Below are 17,166 nucleotides of genomic sequence, written 5' to 3' on the forward strand. Positions count from 1 at the left end.
GATCTTCTTACCTTTCTGTATTTGAAAGAATAACATGGGTACAGCACACACTTTTAACGCTAAATATTTTTCAACTTGACTTCATCTGATCTGCCCAAAGGCAAGTGGATCAAGACAATGTAAACACAAAAAAGTAAAACTGATACCCAGCTAATGACACTGTGTGGCCCTCATTTATCATACGTTTTAGACAGTGCATTTAAAAAAAACAACATAGTCTTGCAGGTGCACATGTGCGTGCGTGCACACACACACACACACACTCCTCTGCCTGGCTTATTCAGATGCCATGAGACGCGAGGAGCACTCAATAGCTCGGGCCTACCTGATGGAGAGCCTGAGAGGCCAAGCAGGAACAGATGGGATGAGGACGGCGGGGTACTGGGAATGAGGGAGTAAAGGGAGGGAAAGAAGGGAGAGCATCGAGAGTCAGGGACCACCATCATTGCTGCCCACACCAGACTACACTTACCACCACCCGCCCGCTGCCCCCATCCCATCCCACCAAATTCATTTGCAGCTCAGTGATTCTCGACTGTAATGAATCTGCAATTTGCACACATATGTACGGTGCCTAACATGGTACTACTTTGGGATCTGTTTAACCCTGATGGAAACATTTACAAACAACTGACCACAAAGAGTCATCAATCTGCACATTAACCTCTTACTTGCCTTTGGGGGATTGTGCTATTCTCTATTATAGGGTTCAGAGAGGACCAAAGAAACTGAAACAGGGAGGACATGGAAATAGTCCCTTTCAAAGCAAACTACAGATGCAATTAGCCAAGTACTAACAGGACCTAACTATGGTCACTTCAATCCTTGTCGTCTCTCTGCTTCAAGATTAGAAAAAAAAAGCATGATCAAAGTGAAGTGAGAGATTTGAGACCCCTTGAAAGGTAGAATGACCACCTCTATGCTCGCTGAGTCTGAAACATCTGGGCAGGCATCTCTGTGAAGCAAATGACTGATCAGTTTCCTACATTTCCTGTAAGGAGCAGTGCAAGTCTGTGCTGCTGTATTTATCTCCCTGGAGCTATGTAATTGTAGTGGTGTGTATTTGTATGCATCAGGCATTGAGTATCATGTAAACAGTTACAGAAAACTTCGTCTTCTCAACTTGTGCAACCCGGTATGTGTCTCGTGCCACCGCGCCAGGGAGCCCTGGGTGGCTTCGGTTACTCATGCCATGTGTATCCAAACAAGGCCTAAGGACACTCCAGGGTGGTACAGAGGAAGGAGGGGCGAGGAAGCTAAAGGTGAGGTAGTGTGGTCCGATGGTTGAAGCCAGTGATTTAGAGGCTGTTGATACCGGGCAGACAGCCCAGGCTCTGTCACTGACTCACTGTAGATGACGCTGCGTAAGTCACTACACTTAAAATGTCCTCATGTGTTTAGATCTGTTCAAGTGGAAATCAGGCGCGCTCACACAGCTGGAAATCGCTACTGGATCTGATTTTCTTGTTTCTCTCTTGCTTTTCCCTGCAGATTTCATAAACAGATGGCAGAGGCTCATTAAGCTGTTGTCAGGACTATTAATGACATTGTGAACACTTTCCGAGCTCTGTATGCCTTGGGGCGTATGATTGCCAAAGCTGAGCCATTAAAGAAGGTGTGAGAGAAACACAATGCTGCTGTGTGCTTCAAGGTGAGGGATGGATGCCATGAAAGAAAAGTACACTCATGGTTGAATGGCTGTTAGCAGTGGGCTGACGTTAATGATTTCATGTTAGTGGTGGAGTTGAGAAAAATGGTATAATGTAATGTGAGTTTAGCACTGCAGAAGTGGAGTGTTAGAAGAATTTGGACTTGATCTGGCTTTGATCCAGCAATGCTACATTGCATGCATACATAGTGTATGCATTATATCTGTTACAATTGTATAGTAGAGTGGAATATACTGCAGTCATACTGTAGTACTGTCAGATAACACCTTCTTGATCCTTTCCTATGCAGGTTTACAAAATGTTAGTGTCAAACTCTTAACAAGACTAAGAGTCTACAGCCACGCTAACGGGTCTGGGAGGCTATATGAGGCAGCATGCTAACAGTGTGCACAATGACAATGCTAACATGCTGCTATTAAGCAGGTATAATATTTACCATATTCAACATATTTGTTTAGAGGGATATCATGCTAACACTTGCTAATTAGCACAAATCCCTTAGTACACCTGAGTCTGATAGAAACGTAATTAGTTTTCAGGTATTTGCTCCAGACGCGCCAGATGTTTTGTTACACAGAGCCATCTAAGAAGTTGTCCTTGGAAACTGAAAAGGGCAGGCAACTTCAAAAGATACTTGGCAGGTGATTGGTTGAACCATCTGTCTACCACCATCTTACCTTGCGAGGCAGCTGGATTCGCGGGATAACGAGATCACACGAGAATCCTCATAGGACACTGATTGGTCCGAACCACCGGTGCTTTGGACAAAAACGCATAAACTGAAGCCTGACAAGATGGATTGTCACATGATCTCATAATGTTTTGATCTCGTGAATCCAGCTGCCTCCCAAGGTAACCAAAGTATTGGACATATTGAAATTCTGACCTAATGATAGAGCAAGATGAAAAGTCAGGGGACCACCAAAGTGATTACAGTTAACTCTGAGGGAGGCATGAATGTATGTACGAAGTTTCATTGCAATCCATCCAATAGTTGTTGAGGAATTTCACTCAATGCTACAAATGTGAACCTCATGGTGGCGCTAGTAGAAAAGTCAGGGAAGTCATTAGTACTAAATTTCTTTGCAATCCATCCAGTAATTGTTGAGATATTTCAATCTGGACCAAAGTGGTTCAACAGACCAACATTGCGATGCATAGAGTCATGCCGCTAGCATGGCTGAACAGCCCTTCACTTGAACAAAATCAAAGATCGAATTTCTAATTCAAACATATTTAATAATCACAGCAAAATCACAATAGTAGAAAACAGACTGATTCTAATGTTTACAGCTATTTGGAAAAAGACATTCTGTTCTTTTCATTGATTATTACTGAGTTATATAAAAGTTATACTTTTCTTGCAGCTCTACAGATGAACCCTGCTGGACCCACAGCTAAGTGTTGGCCACCTCTAACAACAGTCGGAGACAACTTTAGGTGGACTTATGAACTGTGAGGTGTGAGGTAGTGGTTTCGCCTGCTTGGAATGGAAAAACTGAAAAGCACAAATGGAGTTCTGTCATCAGTCCTGTTGTGTATGCTCATGATTACGATACTGAGTTATGAGGCAAACAATGCAAAAAAACAGAATGGACAGAAAGAACAGAGTAAACTTTCAACATCTCCTCAGTCTGGGAAACAGCGGAGGCGGCAATGAGAGCTCGCAGAGCTCCAGACTCATGTTGTTGATCCTTATGTGGTCACACGCAAACCTAACCATCATCCTCTGGGATATCCTCTCAGAGGGTCAGACGCAGAGTGCATGAGAATTTCCCCACTGACCCTGCAGAAATAAAAGGGCAAAGCAGGTGATATCTATGCAGGGAATTATTATGCCTGTTATTACGTCTTAATATTTCATTTATATCAGCATTAGTTGCAAGCAGGATCCTTACAAGCCAAATTAAAGGAAAGGAAGCTTCAGCATTCACTTCTACACATAAAATATAATTCAGTAATAGTAATAAAACTATGAAATCAAGAGACTAAATTTGTTTTTAATAATGTAGAGAGCAAGTTTTGCAAGAGAAGACACTTTAAATGGCTGTTCACTTATTTCTTCATGTGTATGTATGTGTGTGTGTGTGTGTCTGCTCTGAGCCTGTGCCTCAGTAGGACTGTGTCAGCTTAGAACTGCGGTCTGTCGAACTGTGATTCTCTCTAATGGTCTATCTCTCTCAGCAGATGTACTCTTCTCTGCTCCACAGCTGCATCCCACATGTTTTCACGCTGTTCGACAATGCAGTTATATTCCTTCTCTCTGCTTGCAGCTCTTGTGTTGGTGGTGGCAGATTCCTTCTCTGCATATGGTCCTGTTCCTACCCTCCTTTACATCCAGAATACTGCAGTAGCACTTTGGCTATACTTGGTCCTGAAATGTCTCCAGTTGGGTAACGTAAAGAATGTAGAGGGTGGGGGGTCAGATCTGGCAGGGTCTGCCACGGCTTCATAGCACACACAGTCATTTCCATAATTGCCCACAATCAAACCAACCCCTCCTGGATTCCACCCGCTCCAGATTCCTGTAGATAAGCTGAGCTGGGGCTCTGGTGAGTGCTGGAGACCCCCAAGTAAGAACAGGTGCCGCTAATGTGACTGATTTCAGATTCTCTGAGTATCTAAAAAGGTGGTGGTGGTGCTGGTGGGGGGGGGTGGTGTTTGTCCAGTAATTACCATGGATGGACATTCCCTTTCGGATCGCTATCGAGTGATTTTTCTGAAGAAGGGAATGAAAGGAGGATTTGTCCCACATTTGGTTCGGTATTATCAGGAGACTTTAGCCAAATTAAGATGCCTTACAGTGTGTACTGTAGGGCAACAAGCTGCCGGGCATCGGGTAATTGTGATTGATTCACGTTGTAGCAGATTTTCCACATCTAATTCTTCATTCTGCGGCTACCAGAATAAACCTTTTAGACAATATTTAGAAACAAAGTCAAACAGCCATGACACAGTTTTGTGATGTAACATAATATTACCCATTTTCATAATTTTGGTGTCTCGAGGAAATCTCTGTTGCCTCTCTTAAAAGCTCAGCTATTTAAGAATAGAGAAAAACATATAGGAATGTAAATGTAGTGAGTAGGAAGTATTTAGATTCCTTACTTATATTACCACAGTGTAATAGCCTTACATTTAAATATTACCTAAAAGTACAGAAGTATTATCAAAAAAATGTACTTAAAACATACTCAATATGCAACACAATACCTTCATTACATAATGGTATTATTGTTATTAATGCATGGTTGCGTAAGAAGCATTTTGATTTTGTGTATAGTTATTCTAACTATTTTATATACTGTAAATCTATAAAAGGCATCATATCGTATAAGATTAGCCTACAACATGATTTGTATGTGAAATGTTAATCTGCATTGTAACTATAGTTGTCAAAATATGTAGGGGAGTAAAAAGTGATGTAATGGAAGTGGAATAGATATGGAAGACAACCACAACTAAATCTTATATTTATTGAATTCAGGTGAAGGTTACTGTATCATGTTTCCCTTATCCATTGTCAGCTCCCATTAAAAAATATGTTATATTTTGTTTACATCATAAATTTAAGAATGAAGTAGACTTGAGTAATAACTTTCTCAACTTTTTTTCAGTCGTTTGAGCCCCACAAGGAGACTCCCACTTGTCTGCGCTCTCGGGTGCTGCGCTCTTCCAGGTAAACGTCTACCTCGACGTGGACGCGACTGCTGGCCACATGCGCGCACCCGCGAAGTCATACGTCACCGTGCTCGCTCCTCTTCTCGCGCGCTGGTTAAAAAGAAGGAGGAAAGAGCACGAGAAAACATGTGAGCGCTCTGAGGACTTTAGTGAGAGAGAACTTTTATTTCTTATAGGCCTGTGTGTGAGTGTGTGTGTGCGTCTGTGTGTGTGTGTGTGTGAGTGTGTGTGTGTGTATTTTTTTTTTTTTTTTTTTTTTTTTTTTTTTTTTTTTTTGACTCCGTGCATGCACAAACCGCCTTGCTGCGCTCAAAAGGAATTACATCTGAAAGGAACGTCACGGCTCTTTTGCAGTTCATGGTGTTTTGGGGGTTTGACTTTTGGTGTTCATCAGGATAAATTGTGTTATTATTTTTGCTTTTATTTTATTTTTTTTCTATTTCCGAGTTTTATTGTATGATCAGAAGCAACAATAATTTATTTTTAAAACATATTTCTCAACAAAAGTGAATCAAATTTAAGACACCTGCTTTTGCAAACAGCATATTTGTAATTTTCTTGAAGTAATTGGCTTCTGGGTGGAAAAATATAGCCCCCAAATCAAAAATAGATATATTACATTGGAGGTTTACCCCACTTTTTTGAAATAGAGGGAGCAAATCCTGTGTCTTTTTTTTTTTTTTTTTTTTAGATTGTATTTTCATATATTTTGGTTAATTTTTTTAAGATTTTTTTTTTTTTTTAACAATGAAGCATTTGCAATTTGTGCTCGTCCTGGCCATCGCGGTCAACGTGTGGGAATGTGGAGACGCAAAATTCGGCGAGAGGGGAGAAATTAGCCCCAGGAGGAGAAGATGTTACGACGGAAGCTTGCCCAAGCGGCTGAAGAAAAGGGAGAGAAAAGTGTTGCTTGACGGCAGCAGCAGCGGAGAAGTTTGCCACAGGTTGTATCCTCGTGTGTCCTGCTGTCCCACCAGGAGAGCCGCCTATCAGATCCTGCACCGCAGGGACGCCAGGGTAGGTTAATGTCCATCCACCACGTTGCCTTTTCTTTTTTTTATACTTTAAATTAAAGGACTGGGTTTTTTACTGCCAAAACGCCTCGGGGGACGCATTTACAACCCGCGTGTATTGTCATTCTGCCTCTTAATGCCGACAGCTGAATTTGGGGATGGTCAGGAGAAATTGCCCTGGGCTACATTTAATTCTGCTTCCGAGAAAATGTGCTATTTTAACACTTCTAGAGGGTTCTCGTAACGTGTCCATGTAGTGGTATGAGATTTACCATAGCCTAGCCTATATGTTTTTTTTAAATTATCACCTATATCCCCCCTTTGTAAAAGAAACTGTCTGTTTATGTCTTTAATCTGTTAAAATGCCGCTAATCTTCTAATTACAGTTTATTTTGCCGGTAGCTATAAGGTCTGTCTTTCTTTTCCGTCAGGATCTACCTGTTTCTTTTCTTTTTTGTGCTTACCTGGTCTGAAATGAATTAAATTTTCAGTTTTCTCAGTTAAATTATGATTTTTCTTGGTGTCTTGCTTCACACAATCGGGTGCAACTGTAAATTCAGCGTGTCCAATGCGCTCCGGCGTTACCATGGTAATCACTCGCCGATTTACGTTACTTCTCGCAACAGCCAGCTACGCTGTCAGCGAAGAGGGTACTAGCTAAACCGTTGTACCGTTTTACCCGAAAAGGTAGGAGCTCGGTTGCACCTTATTTTGTTTTATCAACCATCGACCTTTTAACCACAGCTGGGAGCTGATAGTGAACTGTTTACACTCTTCTGTTTAACAGCCATTCACTCTCCGCAGTTTTGGGGAGTTAACGTACAGCAATTTGTCTGCCGAACGTATTTTAACGTTGAGGGGAAGAGTTCCACGAAATCGCGCTTTTACGTAACTTACCGTTAAGTGTTAAAATGTCAGTGTAGTTAGGGTTTTAAACCGCTATTGAGTTTCTGTGGGGAAGGGGGGCAAATAAAGGCAAAGAAGAAAGAAGGCAAAGAAAAAAGCGACTGTATGCACCAAACTTGTAGCGGATTCCGTTGGATCCTCACCGGGCCATTCTCATGTAAACCACTCCTCGAATCATTCAGTGGCTGGGTGGTATCTCACTTTGTGTTGCGACAAAAAAGCCATATTGCATCATTTAATTTGCTCAAGTCATGCAAATAAGAGGGGGGAAACTGAATAGGACGAACTCGACTTCTCCTCCTCCCCACTACACTGCCCACACACGGAGCCCTTTCTGATTATGGCAAAAGAATAACAACAACACCATTGTGTTTGTTGGTTTCACTAATGGGAGAAGCTGGAGAACATCACTCTCCCCCAGTCATCAGCCCTGTCCAAGTGTTAATGCCTTTGAGAGGGTGTGTGTCCTTCACTATATCCCCCTGCCAACCAACTTACACCTATTCCCTGAGGACAAGTGTTTTGTTAAAGCTTAGTGTTGCCTACATCAGTGCTCTCCCCCTCTCTCTCTATCTCTGACCATATGAGGTTTGCAGATAGTCACAGATTTCTTGCAATTGAATGACAAGTATTCTTTTCAAAGTGTAGGCATTGTGTATTAATATGTTTGTTCCGGCAATTTCGCTGGCAAAAGCCATTATGCAGATGCTATCATAGAAAGAAGTAATCCTGTAACAGCTGTTCTCCCCCACATGAAGTTATACATTGAATTGACAGGCTTGGTGTGAAGCCAGCTTTGGAAAATGCAATGTAAACATCCGAAATAGCCTGGGAATACGTTTAATGACAATTTTATTTTCTTACGCTTTTATAGCTCCATGTTTCTGATTATGACTCAGTTCTTGACCTGCTTTAAGCGTCTCCTCAGCAAGAGTGCCACAGCTGAGCCTCATTGCCGTTTTCTCCCTGCTTTTGAGGAACGTACTCACTGAGATTCAGCAAAAGACAACAAACAAAGGTCCACTTGTTCTGGTTTGGATGATGGCAACATTGGAGCCCATCCCAGCAACATATGGACACAGGGCATGGCTGAGAGCACACAAATGCTACTCTCTGTGGACCTTGTGCCAGCCCATGGCACACAGAATCAATGGGCAATTTAGAGCAGGAGGGCAGGCATGCCCACAACACTACATGGCATGAGTGTAGAGGGCACAGGGACAGAGGAACACACCATACATGCAGGGTCATAGCCAGCCTGGAGCTCCCTTTTTGAGGAAAACGTCAACAATTAGATAAAATATAGAACATGAATGTGATTCAGATCAGAGTTTAATTATAGAATCTCCAATGGGCTGGATTTTGTTTTCCCTTTTCATTTCACCTTTTATAATGCCTTTTGTGATGAGAGATTTATTATATATGTTAGTATACTTTTCAGGTCGACCCTCAAGGTTTTGCCAGAGGTTCTGCCACCTGTTGGGTAAATAAAACTCTGTATAACTTTTAAACAGAAAATCTTTTCCTCAGTTGCAGTTTGTTCTGCAGTCAGGGGGAAGTGTAAGGCATCCTTATGTTGGCCTTGGGTCCTCTGGTCTAATTGACTTCGACAGACTGCTAATTTGTTGATACCAGAGTGGGAATGATGTGCCTGTCTATCTCTAAATTGGTGTTTACACATGGACCTCACACAGAGCAAAGCACTACCAGCCTGCCTGCCTGCCTGGCTGCCCAAGCAGCACCACTCTTGACCTAAAACAGATTACATTGTGTTTTATTACAGCTAATTTGTTATGTAAATAATCCTGCTAATTTCTTTTGGATTAACTCTTTGTGTACTTTTGTGTAATGACCCCAAGTCAGGCTTTGAGGCTCTTATTTGGGTTCATTCATTTCATGCCCTGAGATCTGTCAGACATTGGGATTGTAATTTGACTTTAACAGTTTGTGAACTTGGGTAAGCAGACAGTGACTGACAGGATTTTGTTGTTTATTTCTCCGAACACACACGGTGATCCGATTGTAATGTTAAATGAGTGCTTTAAAGGATATAGAATTAAATGTGATTGAAACTGTATTTAGAGTAGGATAGAAAATGTTGTAGAAGCTGTGTTTTTTTTTCCGATTGTGTACACAAGATTGTAAAAACTCTAAAGAAATATTTTAGTGAGGAAATGAGTAAATAGTGAGAATTTGGAGTGCCTTTGCAGTGTGAATGGTGGCGCGCTCATGCAGATTGTGGCAGAGATGCTGTAGAATTTCACACTGTGCAAGTGACTGTTTGGCTCCCTCCTCTTCTTCAGACGCAATGAAAAAAACAAAATCACTTTGTGAACTATTCAGAAGGAGACCAAATTCTAACATTAACATTACAAAACTTTAACACATATCAACTCTTCAAATTCTGACTTCATGATAATGTTGACGTTTAACACAAGATGTGGCATGTAAGGTAATGTCCTGGGCAGTCAGAACTAGGTTTATGACATCCAGTCCTGCTTCACACCCTGTTGCCAAAAGAGTATCTTTATCTGCATGTGTCATATGGGAGAAAGGTGTTGTTAACATACAGTTGTTATCTGAATGTGTTGCCGTATCTAGATCACTGACTTTCTGTGTGATACCTGGGGTGGGATTGGCTAATTTAAGGCTGTTAAATGGGAGAGTCTGGTGAGAGTTGGAAAGTGCAATCTGGCAAATGTGTTTTTTATTATAGGAACAATCCAAACATTTAATTAAAACCACCCTTTTTACAAATCACACATGCATATCTAACATTTAAAAAGTTAGGTAAAAACCTTTAAGAGCTTTTATTTGTCTTAAAACGTAATTTGGACTCATTTGGAAAACATCTACTCATTTTGTATAGTTCTAGCTGTTGAAAATCTCAAACATGGACCCTAGAATCTAAACTCTCCCTACTCTACAGTGTAATGTTTATGATGTTGATATCACCAAATGTCCAGCTAATCCTAAACTACGTGTTGGCTTGCCTGTGCAATGTGAAGTAAAGGGCAAAAGTTAACAGCCCACCATTTTAATCAGGCATTGGCCCTTTTTGCGTGTGGTCTCCAGATTTTCTCCACCAATAACACCGAATGTGGACGTCTCCTGGAGGAGATCAAGTGTGCTCGCTGCTCCCCCAATGCCCAGGTGTTGTTCCACTCCTTGGACATGGATAAGATGCCACACAGGGAGCCAGACCTGCCACGGCTCTGCCAGGACTTCTGCCGCGAGTTCTACTACACCTGCAGGGGGCACATACCAGGTAATTACACAGATAATAATGAACATGAAGGTGATGTGAATTATAGCCCCTGTGTGGTTACTTGGTGATACGCAAGCAAACACACACGCACTAGACTAGAGGAAGTGAAAGTAAGCATATATTACACTTGCTCATTTCAGCCTCTCCTGCATTTGAAATGAATCTGACACGTCTGATTGTGATGAATTAAAATTCACCGCAGGCCTCATTTCTCATTGAGACACACGTAGAAGCTTTTTTTTCTGGCAGATTTTTGGACTTATGCAAGAACTGGTGCGTCAGTAGTCTGGTCTGAGAATATTTATTTATCCAACTCTTACCTCATCTGACCTCACCTCCATTTGTTGCTGAGCATGTCTTACCCGTTCGCTCGCTTGCTGCCTCACTCCTTGCTTTACTGTTGCACTTTAATGCATCAGTAAAATTCCTCACCACACACCGCCTATATAGACACAACACCATTTTGCTGATTAGACTCCATACTGGGTCTAACACACTGGTTCTAGCGATATTTGTGCTTTTTTGCGACGCAGTCTTCAAGTCTAGCTGTGTTTATGGCACCAGGTGCGGAAAGTTTTGTTCTCCTGTCTTTGTTTTGTTTGTTCGGATCATGTAAGTTTATTTTAATCAGCACAAATTTGCAAAACAACGGACTTTGTTGGAGGCCTTGAATGTAGTAACAATACACAGATTTGAGGCATACTGTATCCTGACATGTGAATGGAAAATATTAGATTTGCAATGGTGGGTAAGAAAACAAATTTCTCACAAGTATTAACAAAAGCAGGCCCAGTCTGACCAGTGTACCAAAGAACTGGAGCAAAATGAACTATTTTATGACCTGTTCCTGGATACTGCTCACCAGACTCAACTCCTGGGGTTGATTCTGTATTCGAGATGCATATGCACTCTAGCCGTGGTCTAGACATGACTACTCGGCACCTTGCCTTCCTCAGACATAAACTGTCACTCAAAAACCTGCCTCTAATTCTCTGCCACCAGTATGTTTTCATTGGGGTAGTAAGTTCACATGAATCTAAACATAGTTGAAGTGTTGCTTTACTGGACCCTGTCATCTATGAGTTCTAGTATGAGATGGCAGAATCGACTCCACAAGGGGGAAAAGAACTAATTGATGCAACAGTTTTCCTTGTGGATACGGTACTGTTAAATGATAGGAACCCTTCTGCCCCCTGAAAGCATTTGGTCCTCAGAAGAATTTCCTTTGAAGGGATGCAAGATCACAGGTACCTGTGCCTTCAGAGTGCATACCAAACATGATCAAACACTTTTTTGACTGTCTTTTCTCCTCCAGCCAAGTCTTCTTCCAATCTCTGTCGCCACAAACTGATTAGATCTGCTGAGATTCGCAAACAGAGAACAGTTTCAAACACACTTGTCTGCAACCCACCCACATGGTATGCTGCAGCTCAAGTCAAATATCAAACACATACATTCCATCTGAGTCCATCCTCGTCTGCATCTAATGGCCTGCTGGCATATCGTGTACAACACTTGAACTACAGTTGAAGTTGGCGAGAGCACAGACCACAGAGCATAGTAACAGGGAAGAAGAAGACTTGTCTGGAGTTACATTACTTGCTCATGAGCAGACACACATATGGGCTTAGGGAGTCAAACCAAAAAAGCTCAAGAGAGGAATCCAGAGAAGAATCCCCCCCCCCCCTCCCGTTCGCTGTCGTGCTCCCTCTCTTCACCCCCCCCCTTCACCCCCCCCACCACCCTCAGCCCTCCACAGATCAGCATATGTGGTGACGAATGACACATTTATTTTTCTACAAAGGTTGTGTGTATGTAAAACTGCTGAAGTGCATCAAGATGTCAAGTACTTTGGGTGGGCCACCCAGGTTGCCTTGGAAGATAACCAGATGGAAGTATAACTTTAGCGCTGGGGAGCCGGGAATATGGACAGAGTTCTGTCTCTCGCTCTCTCTCTCTCTCTCTCTCTCTATCTCTCTCTCTTCCCCTCCCTCTCCCTTTATCCCCCTCTCCTCCCTCTCTCTTTCTCTCTCGTCTTTTGTACGATTCTCTCTTCTCTTTTACTTTGTTCATGCTCTTTTAAAATTTCTTTTAGTGGGCGCAGTACAATAAAGACGGAACATATTTTCAATACCTCGCAAAACACATCTCTTATTAAATACAAACAGGTAAATTCAATTGAATTTTGTCGCATGGAGAACTTCTTCCGTAAGAGTTGTATGCATTTTTTGTATGAACAGTAGCAATCGTGTCTGCAGGTTAATCTTATGATGCGATGCAGTAACAGCAAACATTTCTAAAAAGTCCTAATTCTAAAGGACTGACCACAGGTATTAAAATGAAACAGTAGCCTTTACGGTATCCATAAATTTCGTCCTGCTCCCGTGAAACTTCCCACCGGCCCTTGATTAGGCCGTGTACTTAGCCCCCATTTCTCCATAAAGACATTTACTGGCTGGACTCTCACTTCTGCCTCCAGGCCTCCCACCTTCCCTGTACTCCTCTTCTTTCATATCTTCTTCCCCTGTTCACTCATCCCCCCACCCTGCACCCGAGGTCCCCAACCAGCATGGTTAAGATAACTGCAGACACAAGTGGGTGGGTGGTATAGCCAGAGCTGTGTGTGTGTGTGTGTATGTATGTGTGTGTTTCTATGTGTGTTTGATCTTCATGTTGTGTTTAGATGTTTGAGGGGATATCCTATCACCTCCAGTATTTGGTGCGGTCAGGTCTTGTGGTCGGTGTGTGGCAGGAGAGGGAGATGAAAGGAGGGACAGGGAGAGTCCTGTTTGTGTTTTTATCACTGGTGTATTTGCTATCCTCTGTCCTCTGAGGGTTTTACTAAAGGAAACAATATTGGCAAGATTGTTTTTAGGTCACAAAGGGCCGCTGAGATCCACTGCACACTTTGCTTTTTGCTGGGAATAATGTTGTGACTGTGCTGGCAGGAGGGCTGGCTGTGTGTGACTGCCGTGTTTATGCAGATCACTTTTTACTCTGGCATTGAAACACTTTAGGTAAAACCAGCAGGTCAAAAGGAAACAAGGAATGATGCGACGGCATTTTTAACTTGAGTTCACATGCTAAATCAGTCAGCATTTGGGAACATCATGTCTTCGCTTGGCAATGCAAGCAAATAATATCTCCCACCCTGAAAACATTTTGTTTATTTGTAATTACATGCCATATTTAACAGGTTGATTATTTCATTTCACATGCTGTGCCCATGTGCTGCTCAGTAATACAAAACAGTCCGACCTGTTTGAAGGATAGAACAAGTGCTTGGGTCTTATTTATTACAGATCAGTTAGAGCTCCTTATGAGCAAAGAATAATGAAATGTTTTAGCTACAGTGAGTTAAAACAGGGAAAAATGGTGTATCTCTCATTTTGTGTGCACATGGAGAATAAAATGAATACCCTTTGTCAATTTAAAACATTGTTGTACAAATTGCCTGCTAAAGTGACACCCCACTGGCTGTTTTGAGGTTATGAGATGTCATGAGATGAGATGTTAAATTTTGCTACCATTGCCACCATTATTTCATGTTTTGTGATCTTTTCAAGCAAATATGGTAGTTTGTGTTTGCTTTTTTGTCACATTCAGGATGTAATTTCATTACATGTAGAAAATATTTATCCCTCAGAGCTTGTATGTTAAACTGAGAGGCTTGCCTCTTTTCACATATAGGTCTAGATATCATTATTAGAAACATCAGTCAATATCAATTTTGTTTTTGGTGATAGTTTGACTGAGTTTGCGTTGGGGTGTGTTAAGGTTGTGTGAGCAAAACATCTGGACCAGCTGGATGATGGGAATATGATTTTATTCCTTGAAATAACAGTAAAAGAAATTAAACAAAAACAGTTTACAATGGATGTCCATAAACCACTCTGGTTGGCTTTTTTTGTACATTCAGTGTTTAGTTGCAGATCATAGGTTAAGGCTTTATGGTTCTTTTGTTTCAATCAATACATGTTTGTTACAATTCAGCGTAAATTTCACCCCAAAATTCACCGCCTTGGAGAATTACTGGTTGTACAGTAGCACAACACAGAATAAATACTTTTGGACAGTTAAAATGAGATGTCCATTTAAAAGGCTCTCATTGCTTTGTTTCTCAGATCTTGCCTGTTGAACTTATAATTGTGCCAAGGTATGTGTAGTTTATTCTAGCTGAAGTGTCTTTCTCAAGAACACTACATCGGGAATGTTTGCTGGCACATGGGCTCGCTAAACAACAAGACACCGAGCAAACTCACAAATGACCCATGAGCAAGTTGATATATGATGTTTTTAGTGTCAAGAGGAGATTACAGCTCTGATTTATAACCGATGACACAATACTACCTCATCTACTGACTGTTAAGCTGCTGAACAGACTTCAATGAAAGCTAGGCTCTGTGTCTTTTCTATAGGTATTAATTAAGGCTAGCGCACAAGCATCATTTCACAAACCAAAATAATGTCAGTGTAAATTAAAATTGAGAATGCAATGTTTTTTTTTCTCTCTGGAGGAGGCACAGTTCACTGCAGAGCCCTGTCTAATCTGTGATCCATTTGGTTTGGCCCACTTTCTCTTCACTTGTTCATTTCAGACCAGTCTAGCCAGGATTTGGTTTGGCTCATCAAGCATAACTCCAACCCTCCCCAACACAGAAGTACATCACATCCTTTCTCTCTTCCTCTGTCTCTCACTTACTTTTTCTTCCTCTCCTGCACACACACACGCATGCACGCACAAACAGTACAGCCACATGCACTGCCGAAATGTGCACACACAGAACTAGAACAGAAGTACCATAAAAAACTTTGAGAGAATGTTAAGTGGATATTCTTGCTGGCTACATGTGTCCAGTGTATGAAGTCTTTTTTTAAGTATGCTTTATCTACAGTAAGTATAAGACCCTCTGTCTATATCTTTATCTGTTTTGTTCGTTAGAACTGTTCCAAGCCGATGTGGATGAGTTCTGCCAATACTACGGGAGGAGAGATGCCAGTCTATGCTTTCCAGATTTTCAACGAAAGCAACCACAAGGGCAAGATTCCAACTACTTGGGAGATGAGAAAATAGAAGATATCAGGTTTGTAGCCGACTCTTACCATGTTTTATTCCATTTCGGTTTTGAGTTACACTATGGAATATGTGCATATTATTATTTTGAATAAGCTTTGGCTGGTTGTTAAATGTGTTTCTGCCAACTGAGGCAGAAACACACTTTTCAGGCTTCATTAGTACTCACAAGTTCAGATTTATGACATTCAATCGTGATTTTTATGTTTTTGTAGCAACAGGTGTAGCCTCAGTCACATGTGCCCTGTTCACTGGTCCATTTTGACATGGTCCATACTTTCAGACAGAAATGCCATGCCATCTCTCCTCTAATCCTAAAGTTTGTCCAGAGTGCTTTTGCTCAGCTTTGCTCAGATAATGAAAATGCTTATCCTGCGTCATTCTGGTTGCCTCCCTCACTGCAAAGGTCTTTACATCACAGAGGGCTTTGCCCTTTTGTCCATGGGGGGATGCCTTTCATCTGTTTTCCCTGAGGCAAGAAGACTAGGCAGCATGTGCACCTGAATAGCAGCAACCAACATTTAGTTAAATAACTTCCAAAAGTAGAGAGTCAGGGGCTGATTTGTCGCTTTTGCACCTTATTGTCTGAGAGGTTTACTTTGGTAAATCACAGTGAGCAGGACTTTCTTCCATTAGGAAAAGGAGAAAGTGCCAAAATTAAGTCACAGTTATTGGCTAACATTATGGACTTTGTTTTTAGGAATCAAGGCGCAGCCATGTGTTCTTTGCACAATGCACAGAGGGAACGGTCGTAAACTTTTTGGTATTTTCATGGCTGGTGGTGCATAGCTCACCCTGGGAGCACATAGAAAACAGGATAATAGGAAAAGTAAAAGTAAGAATCCATCATCATACATCAACAGTGGGTGTGTTACTTGGATAGTAGTTGTGGCCAGTCACATCAGCTTGTATCATCCTGCTTAATATCAATGCCCCTTGCTCCATGATCCACTGATTATATACTAGGTAATGGAGTTGAGAGTCCAGTACAGCTTCTCCTGAAAAGAAAATGAGATTGTTGTTGGGAGATGGAAAGTTGCAAATGTGAATTTAGAGCAGTCAAATGATATGAGAAATGAAATGAGATGATGAGAGATGAGTTTGCTCTTGCTAATTACCAAAAAACCACAGTGACCGGAGGGTTCTTTCCCGGTAGTGGTTCCCTTGAGGTTGGTCATGCGATCAAATGGCCCCAATTGGCCGTGTTCGAATGTGGGAGAACTGGCAGGGGGTCTGGATTGAGTCTCTACAGGTTTGTCTGGGCACCTCCAGAGTGAGCTATGTACATGGGTTTGTGTGGACCTCCTGCACTACTTTTGTCAGACACTTCAGAAAAGTCAGAGATTATGCACACAACGGGTGTCCTGACAATCTGGTATTTTTGGGTGAAGATGAGAAGATTGGTGGGAACCCTTTTTTTTAAAATATATTTTTCATTTTTACTGGCACTGAATAAAATATGTACGTGTCCAGTGGATCCTGAGGATGTTATAATTAGCAAAACCTCTGGCCGCACAGGAGTAAAGTGTAGAGTAGGAATATATGTGGAATTCT

At 41.7% G+C, this 17,166-nt stretch overlaps 1 protein-coding gene and 1 long non-coding RNA gene across 4 annotated transcripts in view; both read left to right on the forward strand.

The window, feature by feature from the left end:
* Nucleotides 1-1,504: 1,504 nt before the first annotated feature.
* On the forward strand, nt 1,505-3,654 carry LOC137180580 (uncharacterized). The gene is made up of 2 exons (XR_010928005.1): nt 1,505-1,651; nt 3,038-3,654. It is a non-coding gene; the product is annotated as an uncharacterized lncRNA (long non-coding RNA).
* Nucleotides 3,655-5,605: 1,951 nt separating this feature from the next.
* Nucleotides 5,606-17,166, forward strand: part of hhip (hedgehog interacting protein) — a 36,698-nt gene continuing 25,137 nt past the window's right edge. The window contains exons 1-3 of one of the 3 annotated variants that reach the window (XM_067584947.1): nt 5,606-6,368; nt 10,346-10,538; nt 15,481-15,622. In XM_067584947.1, the coding sequence (XP_067441048.1) occupies nt 6,099-6,368; nt 10,346-10,538; nt 15,481-15,622 (605 nt within the window). In that variant the 5' untranslated portion in view covers nt 5,606-6,098. Of the gene's footprint in view, nt 6,369-6,944; nt 7,052-8,706; nt 8,754-10,345; nt 10,539-15,480; nt 15,623-17,166 lie in introns of those variants that run through there. The other 2 variants (XM_067584948.1, XM_067584949.1) reach the window with 2 other exon arrangements.

This window comes from Thunnus thynnus, chromosome 3 (genome assembly GCF_963924715.1).
Source record: "Thunnus thynnus chromosome 3, fThuThy2.1, whole genome shotgun sequence".
NCBI classification, from domain to species: Eukaryota; Metazoa; Chordata; class Actinopteri; order Scombriformes; family Scombridae; genus Thunnus; species Thunnus thynnus.